At 38.3% G+C, this 26,702-nt stretch overlaps 2 protein-coding genes across 7 annotated transcripts in view; both read right to left on the bottom strand.

Moving 5' to 3' along the window:
* Positions 1 to 997: 997 nt before the first annotated feature.
* LOC137176905 (OX-2 membrane glycoprotein-like) overlaps positions 998 to 26,702 on the bottom strand; it is a 50,951-nt gene continuing 25,246 nt past the window's right edge. Inside the window, exons 1-11 of one of the 6 annotated variants that reach the window (XM_067582938.1) lie at positions 15,553 to 15,823; positions 15,242 to 15,332; positions 15,083 to 15,146; positions 14,097 to 14,961; positions 12,122 to 12,194; positions 11,843 to 11,956; positions 10,021 to 10,341; positions 9,087 to 9,416; positions 7,566 to 7,850; positions 6,866 to 6,967; positions 998 to 3,460 (exon numbers count right to left, since the gene is read on the bottom strand). In XM_067582938.1, coding sequence (XP_067439039.1) covers positions 3,456 to 3,460; positions 6,866 to 6,967; positions 7,566 to 7,850; positions 9,087 to 9,416; positions 10,021 to 10,341; positions 11,843 to 11,912 — 1,113 coding nt within the window. In that variant the 5' untranslated portion in view covers positions 11,913 to 11,956; positions 12,122 to 12,194; positions 14,097 to 14,961; ... (1 more) ...; positions 15,242 to 15,332; positions 15,553 to 15,823 and the 3' untranslated portion in view covers positions 998 to 3,455. Of the gene's footprint in view, positions 3,461 to 6,865; positions 6,968 to 7,565; positions 7,851 to 9,086; positions 9,417 to 10,020; positions 10,342 to 11,842; positions 11,957 to 12,121; positions 12,195 to 14,096; positions 15,333 to 15,552; positions 15,824 to 26,702 lie in introns of those variants that run through there. The other 5 variants (XM_067582935.1, XM_067582939.1, XM_067582940.1 and 2 more) reach the window with 5 other exon arrangements.
* On the bottom strand, positions 15,083 to 16,504 carry LOC137176725 (OX-2 membrane glycoprotein-like). The gene is made up of 4 exons (XM_067582608.1): positions 16,198 to 16,504; positions 15,553 to 15,861; positions 15,242 to 15,332; positions 15,083 to 15,146 (listed from the first exon to the last, which is right to left on the bottom strand). Exons 1-4 carry the CDS (start codon positions 16,502 to 16,504, stop codon positions 15,083 to 15,085), a joined length of 771 nt encoding a protein of 256 aa, XP_067438709.1.

Genomic DNA, 26,702 nt, shown 5'->3' with positions numbered 1-26,702 from the left:
CTTTATCGTGAAGCCCATTCTAGTTTAGCAGACAGTTTCCTTTTGATAAGCCCCTCTGTTTTTGTTATTAGTTGAATTATTTGCTTTAATGACATCAGTATCGCCGTAGAGAATCAACTTAAGTGTGTTCAACGCCTCAGAGGAACAAAGGAGCTACTTTCCATTTCCTGTCTTTTTTGAGGTTTGTGGAAGGAAAAATGTCTTTCCATAGATGAAAGGTGTTTTCAATGGAATGTTACCATGGTCCCATTCAGGTGGAGTTCATTTCCAAAACAGGGTAAATTCCATTTGGATAAAAGTCAAAGAAACAGACCAATTTCCTCTTTCTGAATCTAACACAATTTCTTTTTTTTTTCCCTTGAGAGAGAGCAGGTATTGTTTCTATTCTTGAGAAGTGTATAGCTTTTTGGGACAACTATTAATAGTTTATATTCAACTGGCTGAATTTAAGTATTAATCTGAAATCACTCACACCATTTTTGTTTCTTGAAACATTTATTTTTAGGCAGTTTACATCTTGTGGTCTTTGGTGTGCAAACAGCCAATTTCAACGTATTTTTCAAATGACAGGGGTGTTATTTTGGAACGAAACCCTTTAATTTTATCCATGATTTACCAAATGACTCACTCAAATAATAACTGAAACAACTTTGTGAAACTGGATGCAAGTTCATTTTAGGCTATTTTGAACTTGAGATATTTGCATTGGTTAGTCATAGACAATTTAAGGCAAAGAGCAACAATGCAAACATGCCACTCGCAGGGGTTTAGAGAATGAAATAGTACAGTCACTGGAGTGGGATGCAGAGGAAATGGGTTTTCTACTGTGTAACTTACAGTGCCAACCACAGTCTTCATACACACTTCACTACGCAACAATGTCAAAAAGAGGGTTGAGAGAGTTCAGTTATAATTTTGAGCTATTATATGCAAGAAAACACTTGATTTTTTTTTACGCAGTTTCTGCAAAATACTTAAGCAGTGAAACAAAAGAAGATAGAGACTCAGATTTTATTTGTTTCCACTTGGAACTCACTTAAGTTTCATTTATCTCAGCACCAGCACAGGAAACTTTACAGATACTAAAGAAAGGTGAACACTATTTTAAAAAAAAGAAGAAAATATCACTGTTGATACTCAAGACAGGATTAGACGGACAGCAGCTTTAGTATTTCAGCTAAGTTTTATCATGTCACTATGGACATTTATTAAAATTTAAACCTTATAATCATCTTTATATACAGATACTGTAAGTGACTTAACTGTAAACGTTGAGATTAATTATTAATATAATGCTTCTTTTTTTTCTGATAAATGAGATTCTCTGCAAAATAATATATACTGTACATGACCCATAGTATGAGACTATGATATATTTTCCCAAGTTTGCAAATATAAAGTTAAACTCTAACACTGGTGCTCCCTATAGTTCGGCTCTGTAAGTCATGAATACTGTACAACAATGCAAATAAAAACAGATATACTTCTTTCGCATTCACAACACACACAGTCTTGCAGAACAGCACACGCAAACACCCTCTTTCTCTCACTGTCTGTCTCACATACACACAAAAACAATGACTCACAACTGCAGGGCTCATCCACACAGGCATCGGTTGGGCGGTATTAACCAGTGAGTCCTTGAAGGTTACAGGTCAACCACCTTTCTCTGTCCCACACGACACAGCAGCTATGAATAACAAACCTTCCATTCTTCCCTCAAACCGTGCTTTCAGTCTGACTCATACAGGGCTGGTTCACTTTAGCATCATTCCTCGTAATCATTTTTACTTTCCTGTAACTTGTGAGTATAGTTTAAAATTAGCACGGCATCCTTTTAATCATACCTCTTGTCCACTACAGTTTACATAAAGTTTGCGTCACTGACAACCACAAACAGAGGGTTTTCAGGTGATGTAAGACCCTGTAGTGGTCAGGTAATAGTGGCGGATGTGTCTAACTTCAGCCACTTAAAACGAATATAGAAAAACTATTTGAGAATTTGTTGAAGCCTATTTCTGTTGTTTTTAAATGGAACTTAATCAGTCCTGAATGCATCATTAAAGCACAATATATACTGTAAAGATAACGACCTTATGGTGACGCCTGTGCTATTAAAGTCCAAATGAAATCACATTTAATCATCCCCATTTGCATTTAAAAATAACATCAACATGTTTTTTCAATGTATTGTTAATGGTTTTGGATTAGGATTAAGAAAAAAGGTCTTTGGGGAAATATGAGAAAGGTGTGTCCGAGGCTTGTTTGATTGACATTAGCTAGCAGGCTAACAGTGTTATACCATACGGAACAGAGACAAAGTAAACACTGCTGTAGCTACATGTCATGGATATACAGCGTGTTGTCAGCAGTGGTATTGAAGAATAAGAACCAAACCAGCATCTAACAGGTTCAAAGTGACATTTTCAGGTATGTTTACATGCTGTTTAATGCTATCTAGCTATCTAGACTGCTAATTAAAGTTAGTGGTGCACTTTTCCCCCAAAAGTTTGTTTGGTGGCTCGTTTGACCAGCTAATGTGCAGGACAAGACATGTGTTCATGTTTGTAAGTCAGATAAGAAGGAGACTTTAGCAGGAAAGCTAATGTGTTGTGTAGCAGGATGCTATCAGGCTCAGTGTGACCGTCTGCTATTCCTATGATAGAACGCCATGTTATTGCTTTTTGCAAGATTTGATTTACTGTTATGAAAATAAGGTAAAACTAGCGGACACATCATGAAATAAATACATTTAAAATATATATTTCTCCCTTTTGGTTTCAGATTTTTCTCAACGGAAAACACAGGATAAGTGATGCACATAGCAGATATGTATGCTGTAGTAGACAAATAAGGCAATTTACTGTAATTTCAGTTAGATGTTAATATATAAGTGTATATGTTTTTTTTCCTATTGGTTAATATATTTAATTGCTTAATTAACTTGCTTAATAATAAGCTACTCAACAAAGTCAAAAAATACTTTCACAACTAAAAAAGCTTTTCAAGCTACATATATCAGTATTTAGAAACAAATATAACTTATCAGATAATCTTTCTGGGCCTTCAGTATCTGCTTTTGCCAAATTGTTTTGTATTTACTCAGTTCTCTGTTGGACCCTCATGATGCCACTTGCTGATCCAACAGGCCTCCACTCCTTTCACAGCTATTTTATCAATCAAAGCAACATATCCACTGTAAGTGTAACTTCTACTGTAGCATTAAATAGTGTTTTTAGTTCTGTTGACAGTTTTGTTAAGTGATTTGTGTCCCCAAGATCTTCCCTCCCCTTCCCTTCTCATAGAAGCAGAACCACCAGTGTTGGCTCAGCTCTGTGAAAGCTCTGTTCCTGTCCTCTGCACACTGAGCTGGAGGGCACGGTGCTGAGCAGCTAGGTCAGGCTCAGAGCTCTGCTGGACCTTCATCAAAGCAGTGGTGGCCGCTGTGCTCCAAATCAGTCTGGACAGAGAGTGAGAGAGATAGAGACACACACACACACACAGTTAGTTGGTCAGCTTTGTCCTGGGACCACCAGAAACTTTCCACTTTTCATTTCACATTTTTGCATGAATCACGCAGATCCAGTCTTTCCTCACCGGTCTGCATTGTCCTAGTTTTCCAACAATGTTATTGCAAAAATGTTATAATGTCATGGGCAGAGGTTTTATTTACTTGATATATATCCCACACAAGAATGCAAAAATAAACACAGTGAGCACATACACGTCTGTATAGTCCTCAAAAACGCCCACTCAGAGCCAAAACACCACATGCACAAAAAAAAAAAAAAAAACCTGCAGGAATTCCACAGCCGTAATTAAGCCCCTGCCACACCTCAATCTACATGTGGCAGCAATGTGAGTTATGTGGAGGCGGCTCACTTAGCATTAAAATGGGATCCTCACATATAGACTAAATCTAATTGGAGCAAGAGTGACAAGGTAACTAAGCTGGAAAATCAATCAGCACTGTGGAGGTCTTCTTTTTTTGCAGTGTACTTCCTCTTATCTATTTTTCCCCAGGAGCAATCAGTGTTACCCTCAGTTCTTCCCTCACGATTCAAAGGCTGACCGTGTTTGTGTGCCGAACAGGATATGGTCACTCCCCTGCACTTCCTGTGGTGCCACAGATTGAAAGGTGCCACTGAAAACATTTGCTTTCATGAAAGAAGACCGGTGCTTATCTGTGTTCAACTCCCTGCCCTTGTAGCTGTGCCACCACTGCACCTTAAAGACTGTACATTTCCACTCAGGCCACACCAAAAATCACATTTTAGCATTTTACTGGAAGAACCTCAGGCCTTGGTCCAACTTCCCAGATGAGATTGAAGCAGGCAGAGCCTGAATTACGCCCACTGATCCAGAAGGGACCACAACAGCCTACTTGGGACAGGGTTGTGGTTTGACTTCAGCTATAGACATGACAACTCTTTAAAACCATCCTCAGTGGGTTTCTCTGCAGCCGAACATTTCACAGACACTTGAAATATTTCTCAACATAGTTTTCCTTTCAGAAAGCTACTACACACCAGAGGATTTCCAGTTTTGTTGTTCAGTTAGTGGGAAGTCATGGCTGGCTTGCTAGAGTGTTACCAAGACAGATTAATTCCCAACGATCCCAATCAAAATGCATGAGGGTTTTAGAGAATAATCAATTATCAAGATAGTTGCAGAATAATTTCTGCTCATCGATTAATCATTTCAGCTCTAAAATGAATCACATTAGCTCTAATATGAACAGAGGATGTCGGACACTTTGCATCCTGAGTGCATCACAGCTCTCTTCCCTTAAACTGCAATCTGAGTCCCATCACAGTAAATGCCTGTGTTCCTGGCACATGAACTACAGTATGTGTGTGTCTGTACAGTCGAGTGTTGTTATCAACTGGGCAGGCTTTCAACTTTGGACTCTTTTCTTGTTTCTCCCTCTCCCAGGCCCCTACTGTCTGTCTTCTTCCTCCACAGTCCAAGGGATTAGAAAGAGAGACAGGGTCTTTTCTTCTGGCTGCTAACTCCACACAATCAGCCCGACCACTTGTTATTCTGCTCAGGATCCACAGAGTTGGAAAGCGAGGAAACTTTGGCAAAGAGTTTCAGGCAAACAGGGGATTGATTCCTTGAAAAAAATCTATTTTTACAGCGATCTCTTCAAAATATCCCACGCCAAAATTTGGCCGCAGACCTGCTCCAACACAAAGCTATCAATCTCATGCAAACACTGTATTTGAGAGTGTCGAGACCGAGTCTGATGTTCTCATGAGTTAGGGATGTGACAAAAACACAAACACGCTTAAATCAACAGCATGACTGAGAGCTTTGTTGTGAGTGACCCGTGTGGGTGACTGTTGATTTTGGATCTTAAGTGACAAGGAAAGGAGGAATTAAGAGAATGTGTCAGTGGGTTTGCATCCTCAAGACATCAGGGAAAACGGGCGTATGTGCCCTCTGCTTGTTTATCGCAGAAGAAAAAAAAGGCAAGGAGAAGTTGAAGGAGAGAGGAACCTTCTGAATGAGGTCTATTTAGGAAATGCATAGCTCTAGAGGAATTGTAGACTTTTCATCACCTTTTAATGGTTTTTAAAACCTTGCAAACATCTGAACATTCATGCAGGTATGACAAATATATCAATTTATTGTGATTAATTCTTTCTCTTGACACACAAAAATGTCGCCAAATCAATAGGAGGCATAGGACTGTCCTGACCATGACACATCACCTCCAACTTCCGTTTTTCTTGCTTTATGGCTACGACTTTTGTTTGGCTAGCAGAAGTGGCAACGTCAGCCAAGGCCTCCGTCATTGCCTGTGCTAAGATGCTTCTCTCATTTGTGGGCAGAAAATTTATGATAAAGGGGAAGTGGGAAGAGGTCCAAATGCCACATTACGCTGGACTGTTTCTGTGGTGGAGAGGATTGTGGGAAAGGTGTCAACAGGAGTCAAGGGAGTGTTGATGACACATGTTGACGCTTTGAGTGTGTTTTCAGAGAAATGTGAGCTATTTCGCAGTTAGGTGATGCTTTTGTACACTGTCACTTTACCGTAACATGTACACACTGCCCTATTCACTTCTTCTGAGATTATTTCCTATGATAGGTTTGTCTGAAATTTCTCCAGAACAAATCGATAAAACAGACTATATACTTTTTTTGGCTCATTTTTTGCCCGGCCATGTTGTCTAACAAAGGGGGCAATTTTGATTTAGATTGTAGTATATTTAGTATGTTCCTCATCTTACAGAAGGCTGACTGGTTATTTTCTCTCATATGGGGGTCAGTCAGCTGTCCGTTAGCTGTAGTCTTTATGGTGTGTTCACGTGCAACTTTTAACAGACAAAATGAGGTTTGCAGCATGTTTCGTCAATCAGTTTCCCGAGGTTATCTTGCTCATAAAATAATTTTTTCTGTTCCAGGTCATGAACCAGAATGAATGTGAAAAGGCAGTTAAAACTTGGCCAGCACAGCAAGACAAACATTTTTCCTCATATCAGTGAGTGAGTTTTCTCCCATGATGGAAACTATTTAGTAAAGAAGTGCCTAAAATGCGAGTCAATCCCAGAACAATGTCTTCTGTTGAACTCTGACGCAGTTAGGATTATTCAGAACTGATCAAAGTGCCTCTTCTTCACTTTCTCCACCTACTTTTTCCTGTTGGAAGATTCAAATTAGCAACCATAAAAGGGAAAATCCACAATGAGATACTCTCCTAACAGTATTTTTGATAACGTTCTAAATTACTCTTTTGCGCCCTCAACCGTCACTTCCTTGAATACCTTTCGGAAAGACCACAAGAGAACAGGAATGACCTTGTTGCAAGTTATTTGACAATAGTGAATTTAACTTGGCAGAATAAATAAGTGAAGCTCACCATCAGTGCAGATGAAGCACTTGCAGAGACACACACAAAGGCACAGGAGGAGGACCACTGCCACACCGCACACGGAGAGGAGGATAACCATGGCTGGAGCCACTGCGGCACACAAACACACACACACACTTAAATTTAAGCCAAAGCTCTATTTATGTTTCAGAAGTACAACGTGTAAGTGTAAGACATCTGGATTTAACATGTTAGATGATGTGGTACGATAATTCATATGAGAAGAGTAATACTTTCCACATACTGCAACATTACAGGATTTAGGACCCCATCAAAGCAGCTTATAATTATCTCTGACTAAAATAACTTTTTTGTCTCTCAGTTTTGTATGGCAGACGGGTCGAAATACAACAATAGGCTACTCGGTCTCGGCTGCCGTTGCTATGGAGAAGAAGCCAGGCAGAAAGCATTTTGTTGCCGCAGTTGGGAACAAAACACATTGCCATGGTTGCTGAATGCATCCAGAATTGACCCAGAATCCAAAAGTGAATTGATTTAATTTAGCATTAATCCTCCATTAGTGGCACAGATGAAAGAATTTCAAGCTTAAATTAAGAATAACTGTAACTCTGCAGTGCAGGGCCTTTAAGACGAGGTGGTTGTGAGCTAATTTGATTAGAGATCAGTGAGCTCAACACCAATCATGCTGATAAAAACCCCATTAGAACAGGATTTTTAAACTCCTCACTATTTGTGTTGAGGGACACTGAGAGAGGTTTCTCCAAACCCTGGTGGTGCACGATGCACTTGACGGACAGGTCATTGAGCAGCGCCGATTGGAAGAACAGCGTGCTCGTCACTATCGTTGTGCCGTCACCCTGATCGTAGGCCGATGAAATGGCCGGCCCCAGCGTTCGGTTGTCCCCGCCGATGTTCCACATGATGTCTGCTGCGGGCCGGGACTGGGCGGTGCAGTTGGCCTCGGTGACCCCTGAAGGTGAGCTCACATAGGTAACCTCTGGTTTGGGTAAAACTGGAGAAAGAAAGATTGTTTAGTGGCTGCTTGTAGATGTTATTCAGATGTTAAATGTGACTTTCAGTCCAAGTTCAATGAGCTTTATGTTGTGGTTTCTTTTAGATATTTTGCCGGTTTGTATTTTGTCTGAGCCTGTCAATCACAGACAACAGAAAGCAGAGATTTGTTCCTCTGCCTTCATAATGGAGACGGAGAGACAGAGCACATCGCCTGTCAGTCTCTGCGACAGGCCGGCCTGGAAACAAAACCCAGACAGAGAACAGAGGCAAAGCAGCTTTTACTAACACTGTGTGTGTGTGTGTGTGTGTGTGTGTGTCTGGATCTTTCTGTCAGTTTAGACAAAAGCAAAGCTTGTTAGCAGAGCTAGAAGATGGATGTATGTGCGCACACACACTCACACACACACACACACACACACACACACACACACACACACACACACACACACACACACACACAGAGGCCTTGTGTCTAGGAAACAGTGAGCCACTCATCCTACGGGCTTTCACCCAAATTAATCACTCCTTTCCCCTCAATGACACCCCCCTTCTGTCAACATTATTACTCCAAAAACACACAAATATACAGAGGAAGATCAACAGCTAGTCACACTTCCAGAAAGTTGGAAAGTTTGCGTACAACTTCTAAAAGTCTAAGAGAGATAACACTGCTTTAACATTGTGGTTTACAACCCTGCACAGTCACAGCGCTGAAGGGAAAAAAAGAGGACGGGGATTAAGTCAGTGTTGGCGAAGGACACAAATCGCTGTGGCGAGGCTCCAAAGCAGGTCAGGACAGTAGATTAATCACCCACTTCAGTAACTCTCACCTCGGGGGCCGCCTGTGGTTTGTTTATAGACAGTGTTTCCTTTTCCTGAGCTATATCTGGGATGCACATTTCCTCTCAGTGTACAGTACAATATATCCCCAGTTTGTGTCAAGATTGTTTGTTAAATAATGTGTCCAGACTCTTCTAAACAAAATGAAATACTTTCCCCCCCAAGTGTTCCAGCTGACTCTTCCTGCAGATTCATATAAGGCCGAAGCAGTTATTAATCATATATCATTGTTTATGCAACTGCATTCATAGAAAACACAGGATTCAAGTACAATGAACTGTGGAGTGCTAGGGCCAGGTCATAACATCCCTTCATTTTCCTTTAAAGTGCCTCATTAATGCTTATGTTTTTAAAAATGAATGAATGTGGCTGTCGTCCCTGTCACCACACTCACCATATACAGAGAGGCAGGCGGTGGCGCTCTTGATGCCGTCTGGGAACGTGTGGAACTCGCAGGTGTAGCACGCCTCGTCCTCTGTCCTGACCTCCTGGATGGTCAGCTCGGTGTTGGCCAGGGTTTTGCTCAGACTCACACGCCCCCTGAACACCTCATCTGTGCTCTGTTGGCCGTGTTTGTTATAGGAGGCCACAGTGGTGGTGTCGCCCTGCTCGGCTATTTTCCTCCACAGCACCTGCTGTACCCTCTCAGGGAGGTTGTACCAGCAGGAAAGGGTGGCCGGCTTCCCACTCACGGCCGTCTTGTTTCCATCCAGCTGCACTTTACCTGTGACAAAGGAAATGTTCCAATTATTTATATTACTGCACAAATCTGTGATTGTAAACAGTATCTGTCAAGAGGATTATTTCTGCTGGCATTAAAATGTACAGTCAAACACTTCACAGGGATGTTGCTTGCGTGCAGGAGCAGGGTTAACGAGGAGGATTAATAAAAGTGTGTGTGTGCACATTTAATGGTAACAACAGGATGCAAAGGAAAGCTAGGTGGGTGGGCTTTCTCCCCTGCTTGTTTTGGAGTTCAGACTTGAGCCCACTACTTCCTGCCTCAAGGCATTCTGGGACTAGTTAGCAAAATAAACACTCTGTGTGACCCTGATCAGGACATCTTGCACACAGGCTGCAGTAGATGACTTCTACAAATAAACACTTACAAATTCTTATTGTTTTTATAGAAAAAAGAACAAAAGTTGCTTACTAAAGAGAACATATGCTAGGAACCAACAATCCCAAAACAAACACAAAACTGTTTTATCATCTTGGAACATATTATTGAGAATTAAAAATATGATAAAACAGAATAAATACACAGCTTGCTGACTCAAATGAAAAGGAAATGGCTTGCAGGTGAGCTTCTGAAAAGCTGGACTCACCAGTGACCGTTACACATGTCTGTCCTTCTTGCTGGCCCCCGGGGAAAACATCGAAGATGCAACGGTAGCAGCCCTCTTCTTGATGCTGCACCCTCTTGATGGTGATGTAGCTGGCGTCGGCATGCGAGGAGGCCAGCACCACGTTGGAATCTTGACGGCTGATGCGGATTGGCACAAGTGGCTCGTACGCCAGGAGCATCTTCTTTTGCCTGAACCAGCGCACTTGCCGGATGGTGCTGCCTGCCGGCGTGGTGATGTTACAGCCAAGCTGGAGGGGAAGACCTGCCTCTGCGTTCAGTTTGGCAGGAGCCATGACCTCACCTGAGACAACACACACACAGCAAGCAAGCCAGTCAGGATAGACATTGAAGTTTTTTTTAGGTTAATTAATTCAGATTTCAAATACAAATAAGGTTTATTGGCATAACTGTTAAAGTTACAGTATTGGTAATGCTTCATTTTACAAGTTCTTTAATTTTTTTTACTAATTTCCTGGAAAGGTTTTTTTTGTAATTTGCAGGTATTTAACAGTAAACTTAACAAATAGGAAAAGAGTGGTGATAAAAATTGTAGGAAAAAAGTGAAAAAAGTGTTAAGTAGGTTAGATTCTTGACTATTCTGTGACTGACAGAAAATGCTCCATTTGCAGTTTGCAGTTTTGTTTGTCAAACTACATTTTAGCATATTAAGTTGTTTCTTAAAAACTCTAATGAGCACATTTCCTATATACTACTAAATTACATAACCCCTGAAAGAAATATCCAAAGAATTAACAATTAAACAGAAGTTACTTTTAGTAAATAATTGTAAAACTGTTCTGGACAATAGTAGGAAACTAAGGTATCCATAAAATAGTCTCAATAAATTGTTAGTGGTGTTTTAAAAAAACAGTCTAACATGCGAATATATTGTTTGATATCTTTAAATACCTGCAAATTAAACAGAAAATCTCCAAGAAATTTGTATAAAATTAAAGAACTTATAAATTAAAGTGTTACCACATTATTGCCAAAGTTAAATCACATATTAGTGAATAATTATGTGCTTGTCTTAATATCAATTTCATTGAAGCTGAGTGCAGAAAATATATTAAATTTAAACTTCCTTTAGCTTAAAATGTGACTGTTGAAGGCTGCATTAGTCAAGATTATAGGTTGAAATGTTGTCAGCCTAAAAGTGGTGCCTTCAGTAGAGAAAAGCGTCCCATCCCTGCTGTAAAATAACTGTCTTTGTCAAAATGTAGTGGTGGAATAAGCACTCAGATCCTTTACTTTACAGTGTATGTATTGAAAGTATCAAAAGTAAATGTACTCATTCTGGAGAAAAACAGCTCTTGTGACTGATATATTATTATATATGACATTATTAGATTGTTGATTCTGGTGCATCAATGCCTCAATAGCATTTTCCTGCTGTAGCTGGTACTTTTTTGTAGTTTAGTCCAGGGGATGGGCCTCCAAAGGGTCATGAGATAAATTTAGGAGGTTGTGAGACTTTCTTAGACTTTTTCTAGTTTTTGCCATTTGTGAAATAATTCACATTTTTCCCTCTTTGGGCCTCAAACTGTAAACCATCTGATAAGTTTAGAGAGAAGTAAACAATGTAAGAAATCTGGAGTTTAATCTTTAATAAATACTTTATTTCATAAACTCATCACATGTTTTTTTTTAAATGTAAAATCACTTTAAATCTTTAACATTTTATACACATGTTAGGGGCATTGAGGCCTTGTGAAACTTCAAAAGCATCTAAAACCCTCTTAAAAGAAGTTACAGTCCATTTAATAAACAAACAAACAAAAAAAATTACATGCAAAACATACCTTGTGTCCTGGAGAAAGCTGTTCCTACTATCCATAGCAGCAAACACAGGGGCAGAACAAGTCCACACATCGCACACAGAGGCAGGGTTACCAAGTATCACATCCAGGCTGCAGCTGCAAACACAAACACTGTCAGACAACTTAAACATCTTCAACCACAACCTCAATCTCACTTTTAAACCTCAACATTGAACACTTATGACAGCTTGTGGCTAAGTAAACTTAAAAAACAGATGTTCAATCAGTAAGTGTGAATCAAAGTTGTGGATTCAGACGTACTCCTTTCAGCTGTCCAGTACTCTGACTTGCTGGTCAGCGTGGCTGTTGCTGCATCTTACTGGCACACTGTCTGCTGTAATGAGAAACATGAAGCCAGAGGATGACATTAGCAATGACGGCATTGTGCCAGCTTCATAAGAGATTACACTGTGCAAAACTCTAGTGCTGTACCTAACGATTATTTTCATTATTGATTAATCTATTAGTTGTTTGGTCTATAAAATGTCAGAAAATGGTGAAAAATGGTGTTCACTGTCTCCCAAAGCCTAAGATGATGCCCTCAATGTCTTCTTTTGTCTCAACCAACAGTCCACAACTCAAAGATATTCATTTTACTGTCACAGAAAGCAGAAAATATTCACATTTAGAAGCTGGAACCAAAGAATTTGTCAGTTTCTTTTTTAAATAATGACTCAGATTATCAAAATATTTGCAGATAAATTTAACCAAGCAACTAATCGTTGCAGTTCTACAAAATTCAAACATGTGAATAAGTAAACGGCCATCACTTTGGCACTTTTGTGCATCTGAGACAGCAGTTAGTTCGCTTTAAAATGTGTTGCCATGTAGATGCGATGTGTAAGCATCAACAACAACGGCTGCTGATTCAGGAAACATCACCTGGGGTCTAATTGGGGTTTTACATGTTAATCCACAGTACGCGCACCCTGCCTCCAGTAAGCCCATAATCATCCGGTAGCAAAACAAGCTGCCACTTTCATGTCTAGACAGCACCTTTCCACATGAGATTTCCAAATTGATACTAGAGATCCAACCTGAATGAAATTACAGCATCCAGATGATGATGCATGACGGGATAAGAAGACATGAGTCATGAGGGTTTAGCGTAGGCATTTAAGGTGTGTGAGTGTTGAGACACCAGCCGAGCCCTGTGGTTGGTTGGCTGTAAGCATCACATTGTGGCAAAACTCCACTCTTGTTGTTCGGGAGAGACAATAGAAAGATGCCACTCCAGCATCTGACTGTAAACAGCAGGGGTCAGACATAAACTGCCCTTTGATCAGTTTCTGTAAGTGAAGTGAAGTGCACTTGCTGGGAAATAGAAACCCGCCACAACCATGAGGTACAGACTTCAGAGCTTTATGGGCGTGATTTGCCCTTTTACAGCGCCAACCATCTGGCTTCAAACAGTCAGCCTGCTCCTGTTGGGCAACAGTTAAATCACTTTTCAACTTCAAAAAAACTACTGTTAAAGGATTTGTAGTTTAAAAGCAGATAATCTGTAGAAAATCCAGTGTTTGTTTCTGTTGAGAAAACTCATTCATTAGAGTATAATATGAATGAAGCCAGGCTGGCAACTTTCTTCATAAAATCTGCTCTCCATCCAGATGTGCACTGACCATTTTCTCCATATCTGGTTCAGTTCCAGAGGATTTTTTTTCATGATTTCTTGAACAAAGTCTGCTGAAATAAAAGCTTAAACCTGAACACCTTTACTACAAGAAGAAGAAGAAGAAGAAGAAGAAGAAGAAGAAGAATGTGGATGTAAATAAATCACATCAAATTAATGGAAATGTTTTAAGGAAACTACAAAGTGACATGAGAGACACTGACATAATTTGTATGAAATTCAAAGAAATTTGCCCCAAAAACATGGTGATCATCATCAGTTCTGCAGAGCTTATATAACAAGTGCAACAAGGAAAACATGTTAGTTATATAAGTAAATCAAACGTGTTCTTCTTTAAATCAATGATAAAAGTGTATGAGATTATTAACTTGTTAATTAAATGTTATTTTCAGTAAAACATGATTCGTTTTAAAAGATGCCATCTTCATAGACTTGTCTGGTAGTTATTAATCTACTATTTACACTGATTTTGCAACCTGAGGAGTGTCACCATAAAAAGTTTGAAATAAGTAAGAAAGTGGCAGAAATAACTGGAAACTAAACATTCAAGTTATTCCAAACTAATTTTACGTCAAACAAAAGTCGCAGAGACTTTAAACTTACCCGCTGACAGATGACAGTCTCCCAAAAACAAGCTTGGCTCCCAGTCTGTGAGGTGTTCCTGCGTTACAGGTAATGTGAAACTGGAGCAGAATAATCCATGGTTACTACATAAAACTACGACCGACCAGCGTCGAGTTTCTGCTGCCTCATTTCACTCCCTGATCTCTCAAAACGCCTCAACTCTTCGCCAGTACATTTGAGGTCAGTGGGACCTCTGGTGTCCATGTTGCGCAATTGCATCCAACCGTTTTACCTCACGGTATTTAACCACAGTATGAGGGTTTGATAGTTGCAGTTTTGTCTTTTAATAAGAGAATAAATCATCACAGCTTCTTGTCACAGCTCTAAAACCTTATAATAACACTGTTAATTTAACCAAAAACTACTTCTAGACATGAAGATTCATAAAAACAGAATTTCTATTTGAAGATATTAAATTAGCTATGTTCCAGTGGCAACAAAATTAAATCTACACAAATGACAGAAACAGAGCAAAAACAAAAATAAGACACAGTAAGTATACATTATATACAACATTTTCACATGAAAAAAACAAGTTAATAATTCAAATAAAATAAAACAGGTGGTTTGGTTTTGCAAATATCAAAGTGGAATGAGAGTAGTTCTTGCTGAGCTTAAAATCATTCAAATACTTTTCAAGTCAAATATTCATATGAAAAAAAAGAACTGTTCAAAGAAAGTTTTTTAGAGGAAATATATAAACAAATATATATCAAATAGTTTAAAGAATTCCACCTCATTCAGTTACATTTACAAGTGGTGATCTAATAAATTTCGTCTCCTTGCTGTCAAATGTAACTTCTTTGAACCTTCAAATCCTCTAACGTCCGTTGTCTGAATGCGCCTGAAAAAAGCAAATTAATACATGTTTGCATCACTTCACGTATCATATTTCTTTAATAAAACAAGTACTTAATGGTCCAAAAAAGAGAACATGTTTTGTACTGAGTATGAAAGTGTGTTACTCATAAGTGTCTGTCATTGTTGCTCTGGTTCATCTCATTTATCTCTGAGTCCCTGTGTGACAAACTGAAGGATTTAAGAAAAGTTAAAGCTGAACAAACATTCATTTCAATATTAACTCAGACAAAAGTATTACAATAGATATTGACTGAAAGACTTACCTGTTGTTATATTTTCGTTTAAGCAGGACAGCGATGACTGCAGCAACACAACCACAGGCCAATACCACAAACACAATGATTACAGTGGAATCTGAGAAAAAGAGGAACATTTGTCATATGAAACAACATTGATTACGCAACGAAGAATCAAATAAGAAATTGCCATTACTGACAGGAGACCATGTGAACATTAACTGAATCACTGTTATGAGATTCATTTTATTGATCAAAACCTGGAAAAATAAACAAAAACAAAAAATCATAAAGTAATTATTACTCTATAAATGTGTGGTTTTGGAAGTGTTTCTCACCAAGAACTGAAAACAGTTTCACTGCAGGAATCGTCTTAAACACCTGAATTTCAGGGACTGAGAGCAGTCGTGCTGCACATCCAACTTGTGCACCGTTTTGATGGAAACCAGACAGCACAGCTGCAGTGGTGACGGTGACTGTACCGTTGGTGTTGGTGACACTGACTGTGCTGTTGTGAGAGAAGTAGAGGTCTTGTTGTGGGACATTCAGAGTTACTGTGGGAGCAGGACGACCTGTGGCCGAGCAGGACACAACTGTCTCTTCAGTAGACTTTGATTCTCTGATTTGTAGAATGGGTTCATGCAGCTCTGCAAAGACAAGACATTAAATACTGTTTCACATGAATTCATTTCTTTCAAAGACATCAGCTTTGACACGATAATTCTCCAGCAGGAATGTGTTTAATACTGGAAATACAGAATCCAACTGATGATTATGGAAATGTCTTTAATAATGCAGATAGATCCTTACAGCTGCACCGATTAATCGTTTAATGGACTGATTTCAGCAGAATTGCCAAAAATTCACTGTTTCCAGCCTCATAAATGTGAATATATCTGATATTAAACTAAATTTCTTTGGGTTTTTTGACATTTCATGGAGAAAAATCAATAGTGAGAATAAGTTTTAGCCCTAGTCCTCACCATAGAGTTGGAGGCAGGTTCTTCCTGTCAGAGAACCATCAGGATACGTGTGAAACAAACAGAGATAGCAGCCCTCATCCTGATCCATCACCTTCCTGATAACTATGGAGCAGTTCTGCAGTCCAGCATCTTTAAACTCCACTTTCCCCTGAAAACCAGGATTCACTGTTTGCCCAAATTGTTTGCTGTAGGTGGCAAGATTCTTGTTCTTCCCCTCAGGTGAAAGTTTCTGCCATGTGACCTGAAGAACATCTCTAGACTCCATGAGCTGACAGCTGAGATGGACATCTTCTCCTACTGCTGCCATCACAGTCTGCTGTGTTTGTATCACAGATGTTAGACCTGCATGGAGGAAAAGAAATCACAGTTATAGATGTGACACTGAGGTTATTATATATATATATTTTTACAGCTTAACATTGTGATTTATAATGTAATGAAAGTCATTGACAAAATACACAGTTATTTTTAGGTTTACTCTCACAATTCACTAGCAAGTTTTTTGACCTCAGGAAGTAACAAATATGCTTTAACAAAAAGTTAAGATTGTATTTGTTTACACAAGGAATAGTGTAGTAAAGTACATGACTGTTTTTTTCTGTTCTTGAAGATGTAATTGGATATAGAGAGCAATACATCCTACTTTCATTTGTGATTTAGTGGACTGAGTTGTTCAGTGATTTCTTTTCTCAATTATTTAAGAGATGAAATGATTATATGGATCTATCGTTGCCTTTGTATTAGACAGGTTTTGGGTCGGTTGTTCTGTGTCATAGTAGTTGTGTTATGTATTGTGAGTATGAATACGGGTGTGTATTGATGCATCTTCAGTATTACAATGTTGTTAAAAAATACTTATGGGGACCCCTGGAAGAATACTGTTACAATACTGTAGCTAATGGGGATCTAAACAAACAAACTAAACCTACTCACAACAAATTACTTTAAAACCAACTGTAACGCACATCATAATTATGGATTCCTTTTGTCTTACCTTTTGGAAAAACCTCCACTATAAAAAGGAAATATAAGACTGCACGGTTTACCATTGCTGCTGTATGTGCACCAATAATTAAAAGTCCACAGGAGCGCTTTGCAGAAAGGTCTTGCTATGGGAGACTATAAGTAAGTAAGTAGGTGTTAATATAAAAATAATATAGCTAGAATAAATCCCTCTATAAACGACATAACGGGACTCACTTCTAATAAACCGCTGATTCAACCTGCAGATATGACCCCTCTCCCCTTTTAAAGTGGAACAACCCGCTCCAGCATGAACATGAAATTACTTTCGCTTTCAGTCGTTGTCCTCAGTTTCAGCAAAGTTTAAATTTGCACACATTTGCTGCTTTCAATATTGTTGTATATTTAAGCCCTAAAATACCCACAGGTAGGAGGTTATAGTAGTAAGTCATACTACTGTGTGAGGCAGGAGGGCAGGGGTTTCTCAGTGACATGTATACCAACAACAACAACAACAACAATAATAATAAGGATAATAATAATAGGAGGACAAATAGTGCAACGACATTTAAACGAGCCAGAAGTCATTTCGCATTTCGTCCTGTAGCTCTTTAACTCTCCGGCTGTCTGTGTCTGCAGTTATCAGCTGGTGAAACCTTTTTTTAAAATATGAAATCATGGTGTAACCGGAGTTGTTACTGAACCTGTCAGACCGCAGCTCTGCAGCTCTGCTCCAGCAGCGGACAGCTTCAACTGACAGACAAGAAGGGACAGACTCGGTGGAGCTCCGGTTACACCGCGATTAAACATTTCAAAACAAGATTTTACCAGCTGACAACTGCAGGAACAGACAGTTGAAGAGCTGCAGGTGGAGATACGAGGAGGATTTCTGTTGTCAGCATTGCCCCCCCCCCCCCCCCCCCCCCTTATTCAGGGCCGATTTTAAACAGCAGGTGACAGGTTGAGCCATTTTCAACCCATGAAATGCCAGTTTTTATAAATTTGGTGTCAATGTCAATATTAACACCAGCATTGAAGTGTTTTATCCCAGTATAGTCATATCATTTAGTGAACATTTCAAAAACACATTTTAGTGTGTAGTACCTCTTTAATCGTGTGGCTCTTCTAGACTTTCCAGATGTTATTGGACCGAATGGATCAAACTCTGACAGTGAAATGAGTCATTTTGCGGGGTTGTGTGACGCTCAAAACAATTTATCCACGTTTTACAGCCACAACAGGAGCGACAGAGTAGGCCACGGCGGAACCTAGGATGTAAAGCATGTGTCAACAATGTTGTAATTACTCTCACTGCCAGGAGGGGGAGACAAAAGTCCCGCAGTCCAACTTTAAAGCTGAAATATGTAACTATATATTCTGCATTAAAATGTCTAAAAACGACTGGACCTATGTTATATATTTTGTTGACCTGTCTACATTATTCTAAATATTTCAAACAATTTTCAAAAATAGAGAAATACTTAATTTTAATCAAGGTAACGGTCCGTTTCATTTGATAAATTGACTTTTATCCAGTTTTAAGCCACATTTTTATGATAAACTTTTTAAATCCTGGTCGTCTTTCAGTATATATTTTAACCGGATAAAGGTTTTCAGTCATCAGATTTCTGGATCTTAAGTTAGAGAAACAAGCTGACCACACGTTAGTGGCAGCTGTTGTGTGGTTTTACAGAAAAACTGCATCTTTACTGGAATAACACACATTCATTATTTACATTCAGCGTAATTTTATCTTTGACAAAATTCATTTAATACAAAAAATAACCTAAAAAGACAAGAAGCAGTGGTAAACAGTGCAAGGGACAAAACAAAAAAAATTATATTCATTTTACTTAAAAAACTTAAAACTTAAAAAATGTATAGCCAACAATAAAGTGAAAACAATATATCTATTAACATTATATATTAAAACAATATATCTGAATTATATTATAGATGTTACAAAATACTTGGTAGAATTTAAAGTCCCAACAAACAGCAAGAAAGAAGAGAAACTGGTTGTATTCAACATGTCAGAGACATTAAAGTAGTTCCTCTCTGAGTCAAAAGTAACATTCAATGATTTATTTTATCTTAAAATGTTTAAAATAGTATAAGAAAATATTTTTACAAAATAGTACAAAAATATCAAAACGTCTTTGTACATTAACCTTTTTGATCTGGAGATAAAAGATAAGAGATTCATTTTGTTCAGGACACATTTTGATTCTTTTACAATGTCTGAACATTTTACCAACACATGCTTTGATGCAGCTTTGTTCAAGTCTGACTGACTTCGTATTAAAACTACAGTCTTGTGGATTGTTTGTCACTAAATAGATCTTTAACTATATCTTGAAGTGAGGATTTTGGTTTCTCCTCTTTTGGATCTTTCTTCTCAGATGACCGTTTCCTGATCTGTTCGTTCTCCAGATTCACCTTCAGATAAAAACATAAAGACATGAGTCAATTTCCACTCACATTATCACAATACATCATACATATTTCTATCACTGAATGACTCTGACAGTTAACAGTTATTTGGATAAACAGGCTGACTATGAGTACACAATGGACCATGAAGAGTAAAGTGCATCAGAATCAGCTTCATGTATAAATAACACATTAGTTAGAGAGATATAGAGACAGAAAGGAACTTAAATACTAACCCTAACCCTAACAGACAAAGAGAAGACAGATTAAATCATTTTCTGAAGAAGCAATTAATAATAAATATAAACAAGTGAATAATTATGAAATTGTCTTACTCATCAGGGTCTTTCATTGGTTCTTGTGTCATCTCCATCTCCCACTGTGTGACAGAATGAAGGATTTAAGAACATTTATATATTATTTATTTATAGGTGTTGTCTGTATAGATTCTTTAAGCTCTGTGTTTCCTCTTAATGTCAATAAATTATTACCATATTAACTGTGAGACACTGGTATCACAACAAGACAGATATTGAGCTGAAAGTTGAAATTACCTGTTCTTATGTTTATGTCTGAGCAGGACAGTGACGACTACAGCAACACAAACAACGATCACTACTGTGATCAATGTAATGATCAAAGTGAAATCTATGAGAAAAAGAGGAAAAAATGTGATATGAACACTAAACATTCATAAAGCAACTACAGTTTAAATGTAAATTTTGACTTGAGACAACTTTAAGGTTAACTTACACTTATTGGATCCAGATTCATCATTAAAATCTGAAGAAAGAAAAACAAATATCAGAATCATAAAGTGATGATCTATCTATAAATCTGTGGTTTTGGAAGTGTTTCTCACCATCAGCAGATGATTGTTTCATCACAGGAATCGTCTTAAACACCTGAATTTCAGGGACTGAGAGCAGTCTTGCTGCACATCCAACCTGTATGTTGTTTCCATGGAAACCAGACAGCACAGCTGTAGTGGTGACGGTGACTGTACCGTTGGTGTTGGTGACACTGACTGTGCTGTTGTGAGAGAAGTAGAGGTCTTGTTGTGGGACATTCAGAGTTACTGTGGGAGCAGGACGACCTGTGGCCGAGCAGGACACAACTGTCTCTTCAGTAGAGTTTGATTCTCTGATTTGTAGAATGGGTTCATGCAGCTCTGCAAAGACAAAACATTAAACAAATATCACATGGAGCAAACTGTTAAAAAAATCAACTAGTTTGCTGATTTCCTCTGTTTTATAACATTATAAATCAAATATATTTGAGCTTTAGACTGAATAAAACAAGTATTTTAAGAAATCTTTGGGTTCTTGGACATTTTGATGAGCAGTTGTCTCTGTTTCCTAGATTTAATTTCACAAATTGAGGAATCTGATATAATAATAATATAATTGAAATATCATGACCATCATGTCTTCTTACATTTGGGAATAAAATCAACTTTTATGACACAAAATTATGATGCAAAGTGTGTGAAATGCAGAGTACGTACAACATGCTTTTTGTGGTTTGAAGTATTTGCATTTCATGGCACAATGACGCAAGCAGACAATTTAACAGCCATCATTTCTAACTGCCATCAATGTGAAACAAGTTAAAACTGTAATTCGCCACAAATATGTCTTCAAAAGTGAAGAAAGGAGCTCACCATAGAGTTGGAGGCAGGTTCTGCCTGTCAGAGAACCATCAGGATACGTGTTAAACAAACAGAGATAACAGCCTTCATCCTGCTCCATCACCTTCCTGATAACTATGGAGCAGTTCTGCAGTCCTTCATCTTTAAACTCCACTTTCCCCTGAAAACCAGGATTCACTGTTTGTCCAAAGTATTTGTTGTAGCTGCCAAGATTAGTCTTCTTCCCCTCAGGTGAAAGTTTCTGCCATGTGACCTGAACAACATCTCTAGACTGCATGAGCTGACAGCTGAGATGGACATCTTCTCCTACTGCTGCCATCACAGTCTGATGTGTTTGTATCACAGCTGTTAGACCTGCATGGAGGAAAAGAAATATGGGGTTTAAACTGTGTTTGTACTTTAGTTTGATGTGAGCATTTCAACACATTATCTGTTATAAATTGATACTTAACTGCTCAAATTGATTTGTAACTAGTGCATTGCCTGTTCAAAACACGCCTGTTCTGAACAGGCAGATTGCTTATTATTTTTCGAGAACCACACACACACACACACACACACACACACATATATATATCAATTGACAAATGTATCAATTCAAACGATTAGGATTTAGTAAATTAAATGGTTTTAATCCAGACAGAAACTTCACCAGTGAGACTTCCACTGGTTGATTCTTCTGCCAATCAAATGTGTCTGCGCTCCTATTGGCTAGTTTTACTTCCTCCGCCTCTGTTTTTTTCACCTGTGTGTGCTCGTTCTTTCCTCTCGGGCAGTTTAACTGAGCGGGGTGTGTGCCTTTGTCCCGCCTTTGTCCCGCTCAGCAAGTCAGAGCCCATATATATATATATATATATATATATATATATATATATATATATATATATATATATATATATATATATATATATACACACACACATATACACACACATATATATATATATATATACACACACACACACACATATATATATATATATATATATATATATATATATATATGTATATATATATATATATATATATACTCGTGCTCTCAGCACGTGCTCTCTCTCTTTTTCTCGTCTTTTTTAAAATGACTCAGGAAACCCACAACAAAGCCTAACCTTTAACTTTATCAAAGGAAGAGAGATGTTGTCCCCTCCTCTTTCTTGTGGCAGGGTTACAAAGCCCTGATCGTGAGGTACAGTAGCAGAACCCAGATGACCTGCCGCAGCAGAGGAGAGTGGCTGATTGATTGTTTATTCAGAGTTTAAAATTATTAATGTTTATCGTGCTGCATGTCCAAATTGCACCAAATTCGACACAGCACTCCCTTTTTTTTCCAGCAATGCACTCGCCAAGTGTGGAGTTGATCAGATGAATGATTCAAGAGATACACGAAGGACATACAGACATACAGACAGTGATTCCTTGCTTTAGTAGATAGGCTAGTGCAGTGCCCATTCAAAACGTGCCCGTTCGGAACAGGCCAATTTTGTAATACTTAAAGAGAACAGTGCCCATCCCCCAAACGCCTCTCATGTAGACTATCGGTAGATGGTATAATTTACTGATGTTCCCTAAACACGTCACTGCAGGCTATAAGTAGATGCTACAATTTACCCATGCTCCCTAAATGCCTCACATGCAGAATGTCTGGAGACTACAACTTTGAGTTGAGCTGAAATTGATCGGATGAACTGTAGTGCCTGACATCCTGCACTATGTCTTGAACATACATACAAAGTTCTCTGACCACAATATGAGTTGCAATGGCAGAGTGGTGCTCTCTGTATTTCCGCTTGTTGACTCCATGGGCAGAAGAAAAATAATCGACTTTGTTTATGAAGTATTTTTATATCTTTCTCGAGAACCTCTCATCCAAACAACTTAACACTAAAACTGCCAGATATGAAGTAGATCGGATGAGCGGTTCTCAAGATACGCGAAGGACAAACATACATACAAACAGACAGACAGAGATTCCTTGCTTTATATAGAGAGATGTAATGGGGAAACTCCAGCTCCTGAGTTGTAGTTTCCCCATTAAGTAGGACAGGCTGCAGGTAAAGCACTAAATTTTATTATAGAGACTGAACAGTGATGTTAAAAGTGAAAAAGAGTTTAAGTCACTTTAAGCTTCATGTTAACTCATAAATGTGTCAGTGGTTGGTTGTGGTGTACATAGATGTTGAAAACAGGAAGAACATGTAGCTGTTTTCGAGACAGACTTATGAATTGTAATTAAATTTCTAATAAATTACAGATTTTGCTTTTTTTGTCTTAGTTTGCTGTAAATAAAAATTGTTACCAGCAATAAACATTCACCTGTCGCACTTTGAATGTGGGAAACAAGAATAAATCAGCAGGATTCAATATTTCTTCTCAAAACATTCACTTTGAGTTAGAATTAAAAATACACAGGAATCCTCCACAGTGCCTTCAATCTCAGCAGAAAATATTACTCCTGTAAAAGTACAAACTACTGTAACATCTCTCTCTTACCTTTTGGAAAGACTCCCAAAACAAAAAAGATCGTCATGACTGCAGCTTGTGCCATTGCTGAAAGTTTCAACTCAACTATACTGATCTCTGTTGGTATCAATGTGAAAATAAGTAGTTATGTAGGCCAATATAATTAGATGGAAGTGTGAAACAGACAGGGGGGTTGGGGGTGGGGTGTAGATACACCTGCATTACCCTTCAGCAGTAGACTTATGTAAAGATAGAACATAGAAATAAAGCTTAGCGAAAGTTCAGTCAGGGCAAGGATGGCATTGATTATTTCCCAACATGGGTGAACAAGGACAGAAACTGTTTTATTGCCCACCTCAACGCAAAATAAAGAGATTGTGAACCAAACAATGAATCAAAAAATGAACCAAACTAACTGAAAGGTTCCTCTTTCACCCTGTCAGTCCCATCAGTGGGTTTGTTGATGATGAAGATCTAGGCCTATGTAGCGGCAACATAATATGTGTGACATTGTCATACAATATGGAAAAAATGTTATTTTCTAAGTTTGAAATTACTTGAGGAAAAATTTAAAGGAGAAAGTTCTGTATGTTTTTGTTTGATTAAAAAAACATGCTGTGAGCAATACATTGCAAAAAATTCCAGATGAATCAAATATGATACATAACAAAACTCATATATGCAAAGAGTTATTTAATTAATTTTTTTTAAAAAAATTGTCAGACAGTCTAATAAACACCCCATTTTCAAATAATTATAATTTTCTCGCAATTATTTGATGGTTCAGACTTAACAGGGTTAATCCTGTAACACTAAGTGAATCATATTTGATACCTGAGTTTTTGAGACCTCTACATCATCAGTGAGATATTTTTTTCCCCTGAAAAACATGATGTATACTATCAGATACATGCAGTGCACAGATAATCCACCAGGGTGCAAAAGGCATGCAACAGAGGACCTTCAACTGGGACATCCAAAATGGACGTTACAAATCAGAGACCCACATGTAGTTTTTCATGGATATTTTTGCCAATTCTGAAAAAATTGAGGTGAGAAAAACATTCGAATTGTTACTGATACTACAATAGGAATATTTACTGTATTGATGCAACGTATAATTAATATCTGCTAACTTATTTTAATAAGTTTAGTAAAATCATGTTGAAAATGTGTGTATCAAATTAGATACAACATAAAGCAAAAAATACTCTTTTGATTATTCAAGTAAACTAATTAAAGGTTTAAACAACATAATTACATATATTTAGGGTATAAGTTGATATACTAGTTATCATTTTTATCTGATATCATAGCCCACATGAAGCCCATCCATGTGCAGCCTTAATGCTATTCCCACAAAATTTTTCAAAGAAGTTATTGATATAGTTGGCCCCAGTATTTTATTGATTATTAATAGCTCTTTAGAAAATTGATTTTTTTCCCTCTATTTTTAAACATGTTGGGTACAACCCCTTTTAAAGAAATCTAACTTCGATCCTTCAGTTTTTAATTATTTTAGACCAATTTCTAAACTTCCCTTTTTAAGCAACGTTTTAAAAAAAGTAGTTTCATCTACATGCTTCCACTTGGCCAAATTATTCAACGACACGTTTCTTTTCATTGCTATGCAGATGACACATGGATATACCTTGTCCTCAGACCCAATGACCCAAGAAGCCTAGCTGCTGCTGTAGATTGTCTCAGTGATGTCAACTGTCGGATGGCACAAACCTTCCTTCAACTCAACAACTCAAAAACAGAAATCATACCGATCAGTCCCCCAAATCCGAAAAATCCCATCAGTCTTGATCCCCTATCCACCAACATGAAACCCACTGCCAGAAAGCTAGCAGTACTATTTGATTCTGATTTAAGTTTCGAACTGCACATTAAAAAAGTTGTCCAGTCCTGCTTCCTCCAAATAAGAATCTTTTCTAGAATTAAGCCAATGCTCTCTCACCCTGACCTGGAAAAAAATCATCCATGCTCTCATTGTCTCCAGACTACACTACTGTAATTCCCTCCTTTCTGGCATAAAACAAAAATCGCTGTCTCGCCTCTAACTAGCTCAGAACGCAGCCGCTAGGCTTCTTACTCATTTTAACAGACGACATCACATCACCCATATCCTGGCTTCTCTCCATTGGCTCCCTGTTCGTTTTAGAAATGGTTTTAAGATTTTACTGATCATTTTTAAAGCACGTCTGGGTCCAAGCTACATAACAGAAATGCTGACCCCGTACTAGCCAGCCCACAACCTTAGATCCTCAGGTGGGGCCATTCTGGCTGTTCTAAAGTCAAGGCTTAAATCTAAAGGTGACCATGCTAAAGGGCCCCTCGGCTCTGGCTTTCTCCGACAGCGCCTCCTCCAGCGTGGCCAGGGCAGTGTCTGTGTTACTGGAGTCGGTCTGCAGAGACTTGACCCTGTCTTTCAGGCTCCCCAGCTGCTTGTCTTTGTCCCACATCTGCTCCTGCAGGGTCTCAATTTGTGTGTGAGGAGGAGACCGGGTGGATGGTAGAGGCACCGGGGAGAGAAAAAGCAGAAAAACAGAGGTAACTAGCATGATATCAAAAACCACAGTGGCATTTAAAGTTGGTGTAATAGCAAAGCTTGGAGATTACAAAAGTCTTTGAAGATTAATACTCGCTACAGACAACGTCATTTTCATAGTTTGAAATGTGCCTGGGATTTATAAAGAAGCATTTTTCATTGCTTCTGCAGGAAGAATTGCATCATGTAAATACATTTAAAGAATGTGAACTAATTATCTAGAGACAGTATAATATGTGCAGCATCTAATTTAGTGTATGTTCAACATATGACTGACACAACAGAGAGACAAAACCAAACAAAAAAAAAAAACACATCAAGGGGAAACATATTATTACATATTTTTAAATCAAGAGAGACTACAAAGAGAGAGATGAAAGTGGATAGATGAGGGAGAGGAGGTGTGAGCAGGTCAGAGTGAGAGAGGGAGTAGCACTGTACGAG

Source organism: Thunnus thynnus, chromosome 24 (genome assembly GCF_963924715.1).
Source record: "Thunnus thynnus chromosome 24, fThuThy2.1, whole genome shotgun sequence".
NCBI lineage: Eukaryota > Metazoa > Chordata > Actinopteri > Scombriformes > Scombridae > Thunnus > Thunnus thynnus.
This window is presented reverse-complemented; position numbering and strand designations above follow the sequence as displayed.

Coding starts and splice junctions, on each gene's coding strand:
- LOC137176725 (XM_067582608.1), bottom strand. CDS start 16,504: ATGGCAGCAGTAGGAGAAGATGTCCATCTCAGCTGTCAGCTCATGGAG. Junction 15,333..15,552: donor GAAACTGTTTTCAGTTCTTG/GTGAGAAACACT, acceptor TCTTTTTCTCAG/ATTCCACTGTAATCATTGTG. Junction 15,147..15,241: donor AAACGAAAATATAACAACAG/GTAAGTCTTTCA, acceptor TAAATCCTTCAG/TTTGTCACACAGGGACTCAG.